The sequence below is a fragment of the Equus przewalskii genome, chromosome 12 (assembly GCF_037783145.1).
Source record: "Equus przewalskii isolate Varuska chromosome 12, EquPr2, whole genome shotgun sequence".
Classification (NCBI taxonomy): Eukaryota; Metazoa; Chordata; class Mammalia; order Perissodactyla; family Equidae; genus Equus; species Equus przewalskii.
In genome coordinates, this window is record NC_091842.1 from 28,362,979 (window position 1) to 28,382,047 (window position 19,069).

At 38.9% G+C, this 19,069-nt stretch overlaps 1 protein-coding gene across 2 annotated transcripts in view; it reads left to right on the forward strand.

Annotated features, from left to right (window-relative positions):
- Positions 1-19,069, forward strand: part of SMG1 (SMG1 nonsense mediated mRNA decay associated PI3K related kinase) — a 92,936-nt gene that overhangs the window by 63,179 nt on the left and 10,688 nt on the right. For both annotated transcript variants that reach the window (XM_070566653.1, XM_070566654.1), the window contains 20 exons: positions 186-403; positions 709-863; positions 2,357-2,579; positions 4,757-5,003; positions 5,417-5,646; positions 7,084-7,332; positions 7,844-7,982; positions 8,066-8,175; positions 8,297-8,515; positions 9,100-9,290; positions 10,010-10,182; positions 10,331-10,610; positions 11,653-11,925; positions 12,160-12,394; positions 12,658-12,884; positions 14,131-14,281; positions 14,383-14,572; positions 14,748-15,217; positions 16,794-16,931; positions 18,243-18,395. In XM_070566653.1, the coding sequence (XP_070422754.1) occupies positions 186-403; positions 709-863; positions 2,357-2,579; positions 4,757-5,003; positions 5,417-5,646; positions 7,084-7,332; positions 7,844-7,982; positions 8,066-8,175; positions 8,297-8,515; positions 9,100-9,290; positions 10,010-10,182; positions 10,331-10,610; positions 11,653-11,925; positions 12,160-12,394; positions 12,658-12,884; positions 14,131-14,281; positions 14,383-14,572; positions 14,748-15,217; positions 16,794-16,931; positions 18,243-18,395 (4,271 nt within the window). The remainder of the gene's footprint in view (positions 1-185; positions 404-708; positions 864-2,356; positions 2,580-4,756; positions 5,004-5,416; positions 5,647-7,083; positions 7,333-7,843; positions 7,983-8,065; positions 8,176-8,296; positions 8,516-9,099; positions 9,291-10,009; positions 10,183-10,330; positions 10,611-11,652; positions 11,926-12,159; positions 12,395-12,657; positions 12,885-14,130; positions 14,282-14,382; positions 14,573-14,747; positions 15,218-16,793; positions 16,932-18,242; positions 18,396-19,069) is intronic.

Genomic DNA, 19,069 nt, shown 5'->3' on the forward strand with positions numbered 1-19,069 from the left:
TTAATATAAAAGCTCAGCTGTTAAAAAGACAGAATATCTATGATCTTTGGTCAATTTAATACACAGAAGGCCAGTTAGTTAAATGAATGCTCTGGAGTCAAAGAGATATCGATGTTTTCCCTAACTCAACATATGCACACGGAAGAAACATCCAAAGTATACCTTATTCTCCCATTTCATTATAGGAAATAAGTTTTCCTCTGCAATTCCAACTTTACTTGGCAATATTCAAGGAGAAGAATTGCTAGTTTCTGAATGTGAGGGAGGAAGTCCCCCTGCTTCTCAAGATAGCAATAAGGATGAACCTAAAAGTGGCTTAAATGAAGACCAAGCCATGATGCAGGATTGCTACAGCAAAATTGTGGATAAGCTGTCCTCTGCAAACCCAACTATGGTGTTACAGGTACAAAAAGCCCAGCTCATACGTTTGTAAACAATTTTTATTATAAGCCCCCTAAAACACCCCAACAATCCCAACCTATAAACAAAACCCATAAAAACTGTTATGGAAATAATATTTGCCAAACAAAGCTTTTAGAATAATGAAAATTGGTGTTATAGATCTGTATTGATGGGCAGAATCACTAAGCAGGGTTCTCTAGATACTGAACAAAAGATGCACACATTTAGTAGCAGTTTCCGGCGTGTGCAGAGCTGTGCTGTGTGTAGTCTTGTAGATGAGTGCATTTGGATGTGCCGTGTGTGCAGGTTCAGATGCTTGTGGCTGAGCTGCGCAGGGTCACTGTTCTCTGGGATGAGCTCTGGCTGGGAGTTCTGTTACAGCAGCACATGTACGTCCTGAGACGGATTCAGCAGCTGGAAGACGAGGTGAAGAGAGTCCAGAACAACAACACCTTACGCAAGTATGTTTCCATACACTTTTACTCAGACAGTGAAGCTGCCTCTTTTTTTTAATGTAGAATATACATAACAAAATTTGTCATTTTAACCAATTTTAAGTGTCTGATTCAGTTATATTAAGTTCATTCACAGTGTTGTGCCACCATCATCATTGTCACTTTCCGGAACTTACTTATCATCCCAAACAAAAGCTCTCTGCCCGTTAAACAATACTTCCCCTTTCCGCCAACCTCAGCCCCTGGTTACCGCCATTCTCCTCTCTAAGTACCTCACATAAGTGGAATCATACAGTATTTGTCCTTTTGTGTCTGGTTTACTTCACTAGGCATGATGTTTTGATGGTTCATCCATATTACAGCATGTAGCAGACTTTCTTTCACTTTTTATGGCTGAATAACATCAATTGTAGGGATGTACCACACTTTATTTATGTCCTCATCTGTCGCTGGACACTTGGGTTGCTCCTGCCTTTTGGCTCTTATAACCGGTGCTTCTGTGAACATTGGTGTACGAGTCCCTGAGTCCCTACTTTCAGGTATTGTGTGTGATCCAGTGGATGTGCTGGGTCATGTGGTAGTTCTCTGTCTAACGTGTAGAGGAACTGCAGGACTCTTTTCCACAGTGGCCACACCGTTTTACATTCCCACCAAAAGTGCACAAGGGTTCCAGTTTCTCCACATCCTCACCAACATTTGTTGTTTTCTGGTTCTTTTGATAGTAGCCATCCTAATGGGTGTGCAATGATATCTCATTGTAGTTTTGATTTGCATTTCCCTAATTACTAAGAATGTTGAGCATCTTTTCATGTGACTGTTGATCAGTGTTGATCATTTGTATATCTCCTTTGGAGAAATGTCTATTCAGATCCTTTGCCCATTTTTGAATTGGCTTGTTTGTTTTTTGTTGTTGAGTTTTAGGAGCTCTGTGTATTCTGGATATTAATCCCTTATCAGATATGATTTGCAAAATATTTTTTTTCTTATTTTGTGCAGTCTTTTCACTCTTGATAGTGTCTTTTAATACACATAAATGTTTAATTTTGCTTATAAAAAAATTTATCTTTTTTTCTTCTGTTCCCTGTGCTTTGTGCCATATCCAAGAAATCATTGCCAAATCCAGTCTCAAGAATCCTTTCCCCTTGTTTTCTTCTAAGAGTTTTAAAGTCTTAGCTCCTAAGTTATGGTCTTTTGATCCATTTTGAGTTATTTTTTGCATCTAGTGTAAGGTAAGAGTCCAGCTTCATTCTTTTGCAAGGGAATATCTAGTTTTCCCATCCCTGTTTGTTGAAAGGAGAAACTACTTCTTTCTTACAAAACTAGTTTTACAATTAGCTTTACAAATAAAGCTATTAGAAAATTTTGTAAAGCTATTATAAAGTATAATTTGTAACGCTATTTATTACTATGTTTTGACTTCTTTTTTGATACTGTTTACTTACATTTGATATGTTTAAATTGTTCCTAGTTTGTATAAAATTCTTTGTCTTCCTGGTCAGAGAAGAGAAAATTGCAATCATGCGGGAGAAGCACACGGCTTTGATGAAGCCCATTGTGTTTGCCTTGGAGCATGTACGGAGCATCACAGCGGCCCCTGCCGAAACGCCACATGAAAAGTGGTTTCAGGATAACTATGGTGATGCAATTGAGAATGCCCTAGAAAAACTGAAGACACCATCAAACCCCGCAAAGCCTGGAAGCAGCTGGATTCCGTTTAAAGAGGTACAGAAAATCTCAAAAATGCTTCTAAAATGGGAAATTCCCCATGGGATTAAATAAGGGGACTTGCCTTACTTGGAACATTAGAGAAGACTTTGTAAGCCTATGGAAGGTGGCCTATGACCAGTTGCTCATAAGGAACCTAGAGAAAAGTGTTTTTCTTCATTTTGAGCATCTGGGGACGAGTGGGCCTAGGGTGGCAAATTTTCGTCTCTAGAGGGTTCACACTAGGCGGAATGTATTGTAAGAAATTAGCCAAGGAAGAGGCTCTGGCCTTGAGCTAAATACTGATTGCCTGCTGTGTTCTTCTTGTAAAAGATTAGGAAATTTAATGTTGTGCCTATATAGTTTTTCTTGGGGGGGGGTGTTCAAATTATCTATCAGACAGTATAGTCACATATAACATCATCAGTTTTATAAGTAATTATTTTGCCTTCAATTCTGCATAGACTGTTTGGGGATGTTCAGTGTATTTAAATATTTGAGAATACTTATCTTTTATGTTCTGGTCTCCTTAGTGCTATGTTTTCTTTGGTTTGTATTTTTATAGCAATGGCACCATTAGTTGGTTGCGCATATTTATTACCTATAGCTTTTTCTTGCTTTTCCTTATCCCTTTTTTCTCTATCCTTTACCTTTATTGCTCCTAACTGATTACCTTACTTAACTTTAGTAATGAGAAAACTATTAAAAGATACAGTGCAGAGAGAAAAAGTACACCCAACTTTAACTATAAATGCAAACAGCAAAATTCAGTGGAAGCAGCTGGAAGCACAAGACAAGAACACTAATGTGGAGGGGCGGGGTTTGTGATGTGGCGCCTAGCTGGGACCTTTCCCCTTGCGTTCCAGCAGTAGTTTCTGGCTTCTTTGTCTCTTTCTCAGTAAATCGACTAAGAAGCACAGAAGAGGAGATAGGAGTACTTTTTAAAACCCGTGTTTGGGGGGGGGGGGGGCGCGTGGCGTGTTGTGTGTGTGTATGAATAAGCCATAGAGAAATTTTTGTGATGATAGTGTATATTTTAAAGAATAATTTAAAAAATTAGCGCAACCAGAGGCACTGACAACTAGAAGAAAAAAAGAAGAAGATTGGCAACAGTTGTTAGCTCAGGTGCCAATCTTAAAAAAAAAAAATTAAAATGAATACGTGTGTCTCCCTTCCTCTTTATCTGTAGTGCAGCTAAAAAAAAAAAAAAATTAGCTGAAGAAGTAAAATTTTTGAAAAGTCCACAAGCACTGTTCTGAATTTTGAGTTAATCATTACCTACTTTTTGAAAAATAGTTTTTGTTTACTGATAGCTTTCTAAATGATCTATTGTTTCGTTTCTGCTTGTTTTTTAACTTCATGTAAATAGGATCATGTTGTGTGTGCATGTCTGTGTTTACTACTTCCGTTATTGATGGATCAGCCTCAGGCTTTTTTTCATGATTCATCCATGTTTTGTGTATAGCTGCACATCGATCTATTATGGGAAAACACCACAGTTTATCCGTTGTCCTGTCAGTGGATACTTGGGGTGTTTCCAGTTACCTTTTTCCTTTTCTGAACAAAGCTTGCTAAGGATTGATTAAAAAGTTTTTCACACGAGTGCAGAGCCCGGAGTTCATTAATTCAGGTGCAGATTACTGAGTTAGCTACAGGCAAGGACACAGCTATACATGTGATCCTCTCCCTGTGAGTTATTTAGAAGGGATTGTGTGTTTTTCTGCATACTTCAAGTGGTCAGAGTGATGAATTGTTGCCAGGTTTTCAAGTGGCTTCCCAAGGGTATGTCTGCCTGGCAGTCAACAGCTGGCTGTATCTTTTGCTCTGTTGAAGGGAATGAAGTGATTTGTTTTGGCATTGATCAGACATAGCTTAACAGTGGAGAATCAGTCTATAAGCCCCGACTTTTGTGATTACAGCAGTGATTTCCTTCCACCTGTGTGATTTCATTGCTTGTTTGGACAGGAAGAGGGAGGGATCTGAACGAAGTAGAAATTACCTAGAGCATATCAACACAACAGTGTTTCCCCTCCCAGGATGGCCTGGATATATATAACATCAAATTCAGTGTAGGAACTAGAATATGAGGTATTTGTATTGGGATTTTAATATTACTTTTATATCACATTGAATGTGGAAGAAAATAAATGTTGTAATGATAATGTAAACTTGTTTTTCCCATCTTGTAAATATAGATAATGCTGAGTTTGCAACAGAGAGCACAGAAACGTGCAAGTTACATCTTGCGTCTTGAAGAAATCAGCCCATGGCTGGCTGCCATGACTAACACTGAAATTGCTCTTCCTGGAGAAGTCTCAGCCAGAGACACTGTCACAATCCACAGTGTGGGAGGAACCATCACAATCTTACCTACGAAAACCAAGCCAAAGAAGCTTCTCTTTCTAGGATCAGATGGGAAGAGCTACCCTTATCTTTTCAAAGGTGAGAGTTAAAAGAAGAGCATTAGTTTGATTGTTACTGCTTTGTGTGTGTGGTAGTACAGGATTGTTTTGGGTGAATTTCTATGTGTCATAAAAGCTGGGAGTATCCTGTATCTTATGCGATTTTGAATGCAAGTGACTGGAGACTGTGTAGTGAGATTTCCACCCCGCCACCCTTTGCTTGTGAACTTGTATGAGCAGAACAACTGAGGTACAGCTAGTAAAGCTAGTATCGCGCATCTTGCAACTGAACAGAATGTTCTCTAATGCTGTCACTGTGCCTTTTTGGCTATCAGTTCTTGACTGCTGTTGCTAATTGAGAAGGATACGGAAAATCGGTACATTCCCAGCCCCATCCCATCGCGGTCACTCCATTAGTTACCGACTCTGGCTACTTTAACTCTGGTTCTGCAGGGTTGGAGGATTTGCATCTGGATGAGAGGATAATGCAGTTCCTGTCTATTGTGAACACCATGTTTGCTACAATCAATCGCCAGGAAACACCTCGTTTCCACGCTCGGCACTATTCTGTAACACCACTAGGTACACGATCAGGACTAATCCAGTGGGTGGATGGAGCCACCCCCTTATTTGGTCTTTACAAACGATGGCAACAACGAGAAGCTGCCTTACAAGCACAGAAGGTTGGTTAAAATTTAAATATACCTGTACTTTTATGTGAATTTGCGTAAACACATATATAAAAGTATTCTGTTCTATGTGAAACATTTATGAGCTTATTGTCTTGAGCATGTTTGTAAGTTTATAAGTGTTAAAGAAGAAATAGGCTTGAGGTGTCTAGGAAAGTGTTTTTGAGGCATATTTTATAAAAAATGTTTTATGAGGCAGAAATGATGACACTCAGCTAATCTTATTCTGCACAAGTACAGGGAGGGAGATGAGTAGGGTGGTAGTGTGGTTGTTAATCACTAAGTAACTTGATACTTCACCTCTTAATGTTTTTTATTGGGCTTACTAGGGGCCTTTTATTTATTTATTTTTATTTTTATTTTTATTTTTTTAAAGATTGGCACCTGAGCTAACATCTGTTGCCAATCTTCTTCTTTTTTTTTTTTTCCTTCTCTCTTCTTCTTCTCCCCAAAGCCCCCCAGTACATAGTTGTATATTCTAGTTGTGAGTGCTTCTGGTCGTGCTATGTGGGACGCTGCCTCACCATGACCTGACGAGCGGTGCCATGTCTGCGCCCAGGATCTGAACTGGTGAAACCCTGGGCTGCCGAAATGGAACGCGAACTTAACCACTCGGCCACAGGGCCAGCCCACTAAGGGTCTTTTAAATTACATTTGTGTAAATAAGAGACAGCTTTGAAACCCAGGTTCTTTTAAATTAAGTATATAAATAAATGTTATATTTAGAGTTAACCGCTGTGGCATCCTATTTTGTATCCGTGAAATTTGTACTTTGATTTACAGCAGGAATTTAACTTAGAATTCATTTTAGCTAAGTATCTGAGTGCTTAGTATATGCTGGGAACAGTACCAAGTGCTGTGGATATAAAGATAAATGTTATACAGTCTCCACGTCAGGATTCTCCATCTAGCCAAAGAAGATTATTCTAATTAGGAATATAGGAAGTATGGGAAGGAGCAAGAGTTTGAAAGGAGTCGAGTTTTAAAAGTAGGACTAGGAGACTGCAGAACAAGTATTGAAGGGTAAACTAGAGATGAGAAGTAGAGAAGGGCTGTCTAAAGATCTACTGTTAATTTTCTACTGATGATTCGGTTGTATCAGTGAAGAGTGAAGTATGTGCATAAAGCAATGATAAATCTTAGACAGAATGATATTTTACAAAGAAGAACGTGACTTGGATATTGAGTTTGAATGGAACATCAGGAAAATATAACGGTAGGCCAAGTTTTCAATAAACTAGTAATACCTAATTAAGAGAAAGGTAGGTAAATCATAAGAAAGATGAATAGTCCAGAAGAATCGGCTATTTGGTGCATGGCTCGATAGGTGGAGAATGCCAGTAAAAAATCAGTTTTTTAAAATATTCCTTTACATTCAAAGAACTCTTTATTTAAGTAAAGTTGACCTTTCCTTTAAAATGTTTTTTAAAGGCCCAAGATTCCTACCAAACTCCTCAGAATCCTGGAATTGTACCCCGTCCTAGTGAACTGTATTATAGTAAAATTGGCCCAGCTTTGAAAGCAGTTGGGCTTAGTCTGGATGTGTCCCGACGAGACTGGCCTCTTCATGTCATGAAGGCCGTGCTAGAGGAGTTAATGGAGGCCACACCCCCAAATCTCCTCGCTAAAGAGCTTTGGTCATCTTGCACCACACCTGATGAGTGGTGGAGAGTCACGCAGGTACGGTTTCTGCTTTGGACTGTAGTCCATAGTATTGTTTCTTTGCCTGCTTCCTGTCTTGTCTGTCTTGTGCACCCTCCTCACATTCCCCCCGTCTCCCTCCACACTTGGGAGTTTGAGGCCTATATTTGAAGCTTATGTTACACTTGCTTTTATAAGGCATGGCCATGACTGTGTGAGGGCAGAATAGGGGGCATTATGGATAAAGTGAAAAGGAGGATAAAAACTTTAGGAAGGGAAAAACTAGGGAGACTGAAGAATAGTTGTTTTGTTTTTTGAATCCAGCATCCTGATAATGACTAGGACCAATGGAGGACCATGGTGTTGTATGCAGCTGCTTAGTGCAGAGCCCCTGTGAAGATATGAAGCAGCCCTGAGGAATGCCAGCTATTTATTTAGAAATAAGGGAGTGGGATTCTGAAAGTCTGTAAATTTTAGAGGATCAAGTCCGTGTTGGAAGGAAATTTGCTAACGGTGTTTAACTTGTCTCCCCCCACCCTCTCTTCTTTAGTCCTATGCCAGATCTACTGCAGTCATGTCTATGGTCGGATACATCATTGGCCTTGGAGATAGACATCTGGATAATGTTCTCATAGATATGACGACGGGAGAGGTTGTTCACATTGATTACAATGTTTGCTTTGAAAAAGGTAAAATCGAAGTGGACTTCTTATATGAGGGTCAGATCTTTTTTAGTGGAAGGACAAAAAATATAATGATTTGTGTTTTCAAGGTAAAAGCCTTAGAGTTCCTGAGAAAGTACCTTTTCGAATGACACAGAACATTGAAACGGCACTTGGTGTGACTGGAGTGGAAGGTGTTTTCAGGCTTTCATGTGAGCAGGTATGCTGTGTTCTTTTACACCTCCTAGTGTGCCTGTTACAGGAACAAATCCTGGGATGAAAAATACATTTTAATGAGAGAATGCGTGGCAAAACTTAAACTAAAACTCTTCTGGAAACAGGTTCTACATATTATGCGGCGTGGCAGAGAGACTCTGCTGACGTTGCTGGAGGCCTTTGTGTACGACCCGCTGGTGGACTGGACAGCTGGGGGCGAGGCTGGGTTTGCTGGTGCCGTCTACGGTGGAGGTGGCCAGCAGGCGGAGAGCAAGCAGAGCAAGAGAGAGATGGAGCGAGAGATCACCCGCAGCCTCTTTTCTTCCAGAGTAGCTGAAATTAAGGTGAAGCCAATGATCATAAGTCATCCTCATCTTTCTGTTAATAGAGTTACATGTCCATAAAAAAGTTGAGTGAAACTGTTTTTCTAGATTTTTTTTGCTAGACTGTAATGTATAATATTGAAACAGCAGTGCAATAGGGCAATTTGATGTCGTCTTTTATTAGGAAATGCTTCCATACAAAGACATACATAGCCATGTATATGATTCATAGGAGGTCAGTTATGATTTAAAAAAAATTGTGCCATTTTAATAGGTTGATTTGTGTTTATCAATGACCATTTTAAGTGTCATTTAATTGGCTAGCCTCCCTCAGTGTTGATTTTAATATCCTCGTAGCCCTAGTGCTGCTAATCTTGTTTTGTGTAGCATGGTGGTGACTGCATGGTCTTGTGGAATTGAGTGAAAATTGAATGCATTAGTTATCTTTGTAAAACATGGGTGATGCCATCACCCCCTCATGGTTTGGTTGAGACTTAAATAGAATAATATGTGTAAGATGTCCTTCTCACATGATCCTTCTGACAGATATCATATCTCACAGTTGGCCCTGTAAGAATCTTCCTAAACATAGTGTCTTTTTACAGGTGAACTGGTTTAAGAATAGGGATGAGATGCTGGTTGTGCTTCCCAAGCTGGACAGCAGCTTAGATGAATACCTGAGCTTGCAAGAGCAACTGACAGATGTGGAAAAACTGCAAGGCAAACTGCTGGAAGAAATAGAGTTTCTAGAAGGAGCTGAAGGAGTGGATCATCCTTCTCACACTCTGCAACACAGGTTTAAAACAGTGGTGACCACTTTTTTCCTAAATATATGCCATTAAGGAGAATTTTCATATTTGTTTAGACATTGTCAACTTGATTTAGAATTATTGGAGCAGGTCAGATAAATGATTAAAGCTCTCCCAAGCACTGCAGTTTCAAAGTGTTAATAAACAAGGATTCACTTAAATTTCTGCTTTGTTAGATTTAAATGTTTGAGCAATAATGAGAGATAGATGGGTATAGTGGTTAGAACACTGAACTGGGATTCAGAAAACATGAGTTTTGTTTTTCTCTCTGTAGTTTGTATCTGAATCCTTATTCTTTTGTAGAACGACAGTTATTTCACGTACTTTGCTGAGTTTTTTAATCATTAAATAGAGTGATGAAGTCAGTGAATCTTGCACAGAGCAGGTGCTCAGAAAAGGGTACTTGAATGTGCATGTGCCAAACACTGCCTGGGGCTCTGAGACTGCAAAGATCCATCAAGCATCAGTCTTTCACCTTTGAATAACTCAAAACCTGGCAGCTGTGGTAGAGTTTTGTTTAAAATGTTGTGAGTATAGTTGAGGTAACTGTGGCGTCAGGATAAACCAGAGAAGTAAGGGATGTTTGAGTAGTGCCCTCAAGATTGAAAAGGAACTTAACAAGCAGCTCCAGTATGAGCAAAATCAGAGTCCGGAAAGTACATAGAAGAAAAAACAGTAAATGATTTAAAAATTTTCCCCCCATTAGGTATTCTGAACACACCCAACTACAGACTCAGCAACGGGCTGTTCAGGAAGCAATCCAGGTGAAGCTGAATGAGTTTGAACAGTGGATAACACATTATCAGGCGGCATTCAATAAATTAGAAGCAACACAGCTCGCAAGCTTGCTTCAGGAGATCAGCACACAAATGGATCTCGGTATGGGTTGACTTATTTTAGATACACATGTGAGCATGTGAGTGTTGTAGTTGTGTGTTTATGTGTAGGATTCTTGTTTGTGCTTCCTTGCAATGACTGCAGATCTGAAATGGTTTCACCATGATTAATACTTATCTTTTACCAAAAGGTCCTCCAAGCTATGTGCCAGCAACAGCCTTTCTGCAGAATGCTGGCCAGGCCCACTTGATTAGCCAGTGTGAGCAGCTGGAGGGGGAGGTTGGTGCTCTTCTGCAGCAGAGGCGCTCAGTGCTCCGAGGCTGTCTGGAACAGCTGCATCACTATGCAACCGTAGCTCTGCAGTACCCGAAGGCCATATTTCAGAAGCATCGAATCGAACAATGGAAGACCTGGATGAAGGAGCTCATCTGCAACACCACAGTAGAGTGCTGCCAGGAACTCTATAGGAAGTAAGTTTACGGCACTTAACTTTCTCTATTTCCCATTGGGCTTGGAAGCAAAGTTGTGTTCAATTTTTAAATTTTCCTTGAAAGAAATGGTTGATATGAAATTTGAGTGGAGTCACTTTTTTTTTTGATTGAGGTCAAAATAGTTTATAACGTTGTGAAATTTTAGTTTTGCATTATTATTTGTCAATCACCATATAAATATGCCCCTTTCCCCCTTATGCCCACCCCCACCCCCCTTCCCCTCTGGTAACCACTAAACTGTTGTCTTTGTCCATGTGTTTATCTTCTACTGGTGAGTGAAATCGTGCCGCGTTTGTCTTTCTCCGTTTGGCTTATTTCACTTAACATACCTTCAAGGTCCATCTATGTTGTTGCAAATGGGACAATTTTGTCCTTTTTTTTTAATGGCTGAGTAGTATTCCAGTGTGTGTGTGTGTGTGTGTGTGTGTGTGTGTGTGTGTGTGTGTGTGTGTGTGTGTGTTATTTTCCACATTTTCTTTATCCATTCATCAGTTGATGGTAACTTGGGTTCCTTCCATGTCTTGGCTATTGTGAATAATGCTGTGATGAACATAGGGGTGCATAAAACTCTTTCAGTTGTTGATTTCATGTTCTTTGGATAAATACCCAGTAGTGGGATAGCTGGGTCACATGGTATTTCTATTTTTAATTTTTTGAGAAATCATGAATCACTTTTGTCTTGGTTTTAAGAGGATTTGCGCTCATGTTTTCCCTTAAAAGAGAGTGAGTTTTTCCTAATTTATTAAAAAGTTTCTGAGCATAAGAATAGTGGGATCAGGGTAAAGAGAGCTAACCTCCAGCACAGATTCTGTCACTCACTAAGAAGTCTTCTTAGCACAGTATTTTAGCTCTTGAGACTTTCCTATCTGTAAAATAGAAATAATGATTCCTACTCCTCCAAGTTTGAGGTTTGATCAAATGCAATATTCCATACTCTTTCATAGTACTTTGTAGAGCGTAAACTTTCTTTACAAGCAGGGAGTGGTTATGTTAAAAATAAGCACCTCTTCTGTTTTTATAGATATGAAATGCAGTATGCTCCCCAGCCACCCCCCACAGTGTGTCAGTTCATCACCGCCACCGAAATGACCCTGCAGCGGTACGCAGCAGACATAAACAGCCGACTTATTAGACAAGTGGAGCGCTTGAAACAGGAAGCTGTCACCGTGCCTGTTTGTGAAGATCAGTTGAAAGAAATTGAACGTTGCATTAAAGTTTTTCTTCATGAGAATGGAGAAGAAGGATCTTTGAGTCTAGCAAGTGTTATTATTTCTGCGCTCTGTACCCTCACAAGGTGAGCTAGCTAACCTCACACACAGTGAAACCCTTTCCTTGTCTTGAAAACACTGATGCTTACTGAGATTTCATTTGTGCTCTGTTTAATCCCTGCTTAAGGTATTCTTTTATTTGCACTAGTCTCAGTGCTACAGTGTTACAGCTGCTTTATTTCCTTTCAGATTTTGGGGTATCCTCATTTGTGTAAATTTAGCTAAGCCAGTTTCACTGTACAGATATTTATCGCGTTTAGGCGTAACCTGATGATGGAAGGTGCAGCTTCGAGTGCTGGAGAGCAGCTGGTTGATCTGACTTCTCGGGATGGAGCCTGGTTCTTGGAGGAGCTCTGTAGTATGAGTGGAAATGTCACTTGCCTGGTTCAGTTACTGAAGCAGTGCCACCTGGTGCCACAGGACTTGGACATTCCGAACCCCATGGAAGCGTCTGAGGCAGTTCACTTAGCTAACGGAGTATACACCTCACTTCAGGTGAACACTTGTAGATTAGCTTAAATCTTACCAGTTTAATTTAGACCTTGGGCATGGTACTACTTAACTCTAGTTCAGAAAAGCTCTTTGACTTCCTCTTTTGAATGTTGCTTAAGCAGTTACTTAAAGGTCAGTGTGAGGTTTACAGCCATACCTTGGTTACAGTTGCGTAAGTTTGTTCTTAATTTATGTTCTTTATTTTCTAAACGTATCACTTAACTAAACTCAGAAAACATTAAAATATTTTTCTCACGTATTTATAGGAATTAAACTCAAATTTCCGGCAGATCATATTTCCGGAAGCACTGAGATGTTTGATGAAAGGAGAGTGCACATTAGAGAATATGCTTCATGAACTGGACAGTCTTATTGAGCAGACAACTGACGGTGTTTCCCTGCAGACTCTGGTTGAATCTCTTCAAGCCTATTTAAGAAATGCAGCTATGGGGCTCGAGGAGGAAACTCATGCTCACTACATTGATGTTGCCAGGCAAGTGAACGCTGGTGGTGCTCTGTGTTCCTATCAGAGAGAGAAGGGAGCCAGATAAAGGGATTCTGAACTCTTATTTTCCTGCAAGTTTACTTTTAATTTTTGGAGCAGATGTAATTACTTATAAATGCTTATATACGTATTTTTTTAAAACAACTTTTATTCTGAAATAATTACAGATTCACAGGAAGTTGTGAAAAATGAAGTGTGCAGGGAGGTCTTGTGCACACTTCATCCCTCCTCCGGGGTTAGCGCCTTGCATACTTGTCGTACAGTAGCAACACCAGAGCTGACTGAATTAACCAGTCATGCATGTGCTCGTTTGTGTGTGTGTACGTGTGTGTAGTTTCATGCAGTTTTACCACATGCATATACATATCCTTTTGATACTGTAGGTATTACACATATGTGTGCACGTGCACCAAGTGGAGTGTGGTATTTTTTCAGCCAGTCCTTAGACGTCCATGGAAGTATCTGAGTCAGTTTAGTTAGCTGATGGAATATACACCTCACTTTTCCATTAGAAATTTGTCTGGTAGCCTAGCTTTTAAAATTCTCTTAATAGCTATTAATAGTTTTATGGCTATTCCTGTATGTGTGTATGATAAAGTTGAAAATCTAGTTGTTACTTTTACTGATAGTAGTCATAGGTACTGGGAATTGTATTTTTGCTTTTTTTATATAAAATGTTTAGAATAGTGCCTGGATACATAGATCTTAAATTAATGATAATGTGAGGGGTGAATTTCTGAAGACCTACGCTCAAACTATGCCTTATTCAAAACTGAGCATGCTGAAGGTGGCAGGCATTTCATTTTACTGTCTATAGTTGGCCCTACCATGTAACAGTAGTGTGAACATACTTGACACTTTTTGCTAGGTCCACTAGCTTTAGAATTGTGTGATTTTTGACTTTTTAATAGAGGGTTTATATTCATATCCTCTATGTAAAGTGAGACTTATATTTTATGTAGTTCTTTTTAAAATTGTCATAATTCAAGTTTGCATAAAATTTAATCCCATGAACAATTCCTCATACTGACTTGGAATCATTGGCTTCACATTGTGCTTGACATTAAATGCTGTTTTATCGTAATACTCCTTCCTTAATGCAAAAAAGACCTTTTTCCTAAACTTTGTGTGCTAGCTCTGAGGCTTGTTGACCTTCCACGTTCCCCTCAAATTTATTACTCTTCAATAATAACTGAATGCTTCAGGGTTTTAATTCCCTTTTGTTTTCCTCTAGAATACTTCATGCTCAATATGGTGAATTAATTCAACCAAGAAATGGTTCAGTTGATGAAACACCAAAAATGTCAGCTGGCCAGATGCTTTTGGTAGCATTTGATGGCATGTTTGCTCAAGTTGAAACTGCTTTTGGCTTATTAGTTGAAAAGGTAAATATTGACTTGGTTTTATGAATGATGCAGGTGTAGTAAAGTATTTCTTCAGTGTACAAGAGTGGAGAAATGAGCTCTCTTTCCTTTCATTTACCTAGTTAAACAAGATGGAAATTCCCATAGCTTGGCGAAAGATTGACATTATAAGGGAAGCCAGGAGTACCCAAGTCAATTTTTTTGATGATGATAATCACCGGCAGGTGCTAGAAGAGATTTTCTTTCTCAAAAGACTACAGACAATTAAGGAGTTCTTCAGGCTCTGTGGTACCTTTTCTAAAACTTTGTCAGGTAATATTTCATACTTAAACATGCTAGGTTAGTTGTGTAGTACTTTGGAAGGGGGCGGAATGGAGTAGGCTTAATTTAATTATATGTTCATAAAATCTTAAGTTTTTAAATAAGCCCTATTATTACCTTATTTTAGTTTTGCGTGAAATACTTGAAGAAAATTTTCCATTTTTAGGATCAAGTTCGCTTGAAGATCAGAATACCGTAAACGGGCCTGTACAGATTGTCAATGTGAAAACCCTTTTTAGAAACTCTTGTTTTAGTGAAGACCAGATGGCCAAACCTATAAAGGCCTTCACAGCCGACTTCGTGAGGCAGCTCTTGATTGGACTCCCGAACCAAGCTCTGGGACTCACGCTCTGCAGCTTCATCAGTGCTCTAGGTGTAGACATCATCGCTCAGGTAGAGGCGAAGGATTTTGGTGCTGAGAGCAAAGTTTCTGTCGATGATCTGTGTAAGAAAGCGGTGGAGCACAACATCCAGGTCGGGAAGTTCTCTCAGTTGGTCATGAACAGGGCGACTGTGTTAGCGAGTTCTTACGACACTGCCTGGAAGAAGCACGACTTGGTGCGCAGGTTGGAAACCAGCATTTCCTCTTGTAAGACAAGCCTGCAGCGCGTTCAGCTGCATATTGCCATGTTCCAAGTAAGTCTTTTCTCTTTGTAATGTGTTTTCCTCAATGTAGGAATTTGAAAAACAGGGGGAATTAATATAAAACAATTTAAAGAAGAAAAAATTTTAAACTTGCTTAATTGTGCCAGCCCAGAGCAAACCCGGCTTTCTTTCCAGTTATTCCTTGTTTCTCTTTTATGTATGAGATCATTTTGTGCTTACAGTTTATGTCCTTTGAATTAGTTTCCATCGGTGTTGTATGGTTCGTTTTGTCTGTGTCATGAAGTATTACTTGTGAATATACTTTCTCATGATTGGATTTATTCGTTATGTGGACATCCCTTGTGTATTGTTTAACATGTAACTAAGATTATTTCTAAAGTGACTTCTGCTTCTCTGATGATGTGCTATCTGTCATCATTTGGGAGTTATTTTTAGAAGCCAGTTTTTCTCCTGATTATTTAGGGACACTATTACAGCACAGGCTTGAGGGTGAGATGGATTTAGGTTCAGGTATATGAACTTGAGTCTAATTTCCCTAAGGTCTGATTTCCTTAGCTGTAGAGTGGGGACTGCACCTCTCTCAAAGGTTGATGAGGGTTAAAAATGATGATCTATGTAACACTCTAAGCACAGTAGAAATTGTAGCTTTAAACTAGTTGTAACACTTGGAGAAATATTTGGGGGCTACATTCTCCTGGGATCTGTTTTGTCACAAACAGCCGTTACCTTGTATCATTTACAGTGAAGCTGCTTCCCAGTAGTGGAACTGGTGGTTTCAGCTCAGCACGTGGAACCAGTGTATTTCCTTCTCTTTGCATATCGTTAGCTGTTTTCTTAGCTCCTAAGTTAGAAAAGTGATTTATTTGCATTCTTAAACTGAATTTATTATATACTAACAGTCCTTCTAACACATTGGAATGTTTTTTATTTCTACAAAATGTAATGCTGAAAAGTTTTATTGTTTTATATACTTTGGAACTTATTCCCTTAAAAAATTGACAGCTATTTGGAAAACATTGTAAAAAAAATTTTTCAGTTTTGTTCATCTGAACACATTTTAAGCTTTAAGCACAATATTACTCTTAAATTGTAGCCCAAATGTCCCTTAGGCTTTCTGAGGCCACCCTTACAACGTACAAGATTGCTTGATCACCTGTGAACAGTTGCCTGCCCCTTTCTGTCACTTCTAGGTTCTCTCTTTGGGGAATTCTTTCTGCTGTGACTGCTGCCGTTTCTTCTTGCAGTAACTTGCTTAGCTTCCATGCTGGGCAACTGTCCCCCCACCATGCCTATGCCAACCTCTCAACTGGAGCTTATGTTCTGGGGGGACTGTATACCAGACTTTTACATAGACTAGGAAGCATCTTCAGATTACTATTTAAAAGTTGCACATCACTGATCCACGAAATTTATCAGCCATTTTCTACCTTGGGAAATATTTCGCCTGGTGATCCTTTTGTGCTGTGTGTTCTATGACTCTTCCCTGCCCACCTCACTTTGCTGCAGCTGAGGTTTTTCTCTTCCCCTGGCCTAGCTCACACTTCCTCTCCCTTGTTTATCTAAAGGTGTTTTCATGCTGACTTTATTGCATTTCTTCTTTGAACAGTGGCAGCATGAAGATCTCCTTATCAATAGACCACAAGCCATGTCAGTCACACCTCCGCCTCGTTCTGCCATCCTAACCAGCATGAAAAAGAAACTCCATACTCTGAGCCAAATTGAAACTTCAATTGCAACAGTTCAGGTGTGTTCTGTCAGATCTTCCTTCCAGTGCTTTTTACGGTCAGAAATAGCCTGCACTGTGATGAAGTGTCAGTGCTCTGTCACTCACTATGTCTACATGCCTGTCCTTGGCTTCCAAGCCACAGGAGCATAATCTTTCTTCACTTTTATTTTTAATTTATATCTTTTTTTCCTTACCCTGTAAGTTAAATGAATCTTACAGTAGCGGTATATTTTGAACCAGAAATAGAGACATACTCAATATCTTAGGTTTTTAATGAATTTGATGATTACTATGCTTTTGTACATTAAAGGAACTGTGGTGATTAGAAAAACTTGAATACTTAATTTGTTTTCTGAAATATATATAAGCAACTATATCTGGCTTGTTATTAATATCTAAGAAGCTTAAGAGGCATTCTTACCTCTGTTGTGTAGTTAATGGAAATCTGTGATGCCAAAGGCAGCAGAATATTTTTCCAAACTATTATTGACTGTATTTATTTGCCACTTCAGCTACATGTTTAATCTCACCTCCCCTCTTTAAATAAGAGAAACTGGTCTTGATGATGGTTTTATATTGTATATCCTTATATCTCACGTACTCAGTAGTAACTGAGATTTTCGTCTTCTTTTTATAAACTAATATTAGTATGAAATCAAGTATAATCATTTCTGTAATATTTTAGAAATTTTTAATGAAACTTTTCTGGAGCTCACTTCTTTGAAAATTGAAATACTTTTTCTTTACAGCATATTTATCCTACTTTTCCACATATGAGAATGAACTCTTGTCCTTTATTTCTGGTGAAAGAAAGAGAAGCTGGGGAAAGAGAGAGAGAATGTGAATTCCTCCTCCAGAAATATTGTGAATAAATAATGAAAGAACTTTGTTATATAAAACTTCCTTGTGATAATCTGGATGAATTTTTACCATAACTCATAAACTTCTGAATTTCTGGGAATCTAATTTTCATCTTTCCCAATCGAAAGTATAAATGAATTTCCTCATAGATAGCACAATAGGAAGTTGGTGTAGTAGGCTTTCGGTTTTGTTGTAAAGACTCTTATTTAAAAGTGAAAAATGAAACCTTCCTTCTGCACATTTTAAGACAATAAACTGAAAGCCAACTCTTAGCCCTCTAGATATGTTTAGCCTTAGATATTCAAAGCAAAACTGAGATTAATTTCGAAAGGTGACTGTTAAAGATGTTTTCTAAATTGTGTGTGCTCCATCCTGCTGCTTTTGAGGCTCTCTTGTATTTGTATAAAATGCTCAACAGACAGGAAGTGGAGTGTCAGATATTCACTGAGATTCTGCTGGCATTTATAGGAGAAACTAGCAGCTCTTGAAGCAAGTATTGAACAGCGACTCAAGTGGGCGGGTGGTGCCAACCCTGCATTGGCACCTGTACTACAAGATTTTGAAGCAACAATAGCTGAAAGAAGAAATCTTGTCCTTAAGGAGAGCCAAAGAGCGAGTCAGGTATTGTGAGCCATGTGTGCCACCTTTGTTTTCTGTTGCAGGATTATGTAACTGATTGGAAGATACATGTGGGATAACTAGGGGTAGCTTGAGAGCCACCGTCTAGTTCACAGTGCTGGCTGAACTCAGGGCCCTAGACCCTTATTGTCTCCCAGTTAAATGTAAATATAAATAAATATAAAGTGGATTCAGCCTCTGTTGGAAAATAAAGAGTTTAATTCTATATTTGTCTAAAGTTCTCTTTATGTGCAACTAAGGTGATCCAAAGATGGGAATATTATTTCTTCCACATGGCAGTAAAATGTCTTATGACCTTGAGTTTTGCCAGAGGCTGTAGATTAACTTTGTTGTGATTGGAGGAAAAAACAAAAAACAGAAACAAACATGTAATTTTCAGACGCAAAATTAAGCTAATATAATTCCCATATCCCATATACCTGTCACCAAAATTTAATAATTATCAACTGAAGTTCTATTTTATTTACTCTATACGTCCCACTCCTCCTTCCCATTGCATATTTAATGGAAATCCCAAATATGATGTCATTTTATCTATAAATATTTCAGTATGTATCTATAGAAATGACTATTTAAGAACACAATCACACTACTATTATCATACCTAGTAGATGTCCTTAATATTGACAAATATCCAATTAGTATTTTGTGATCTT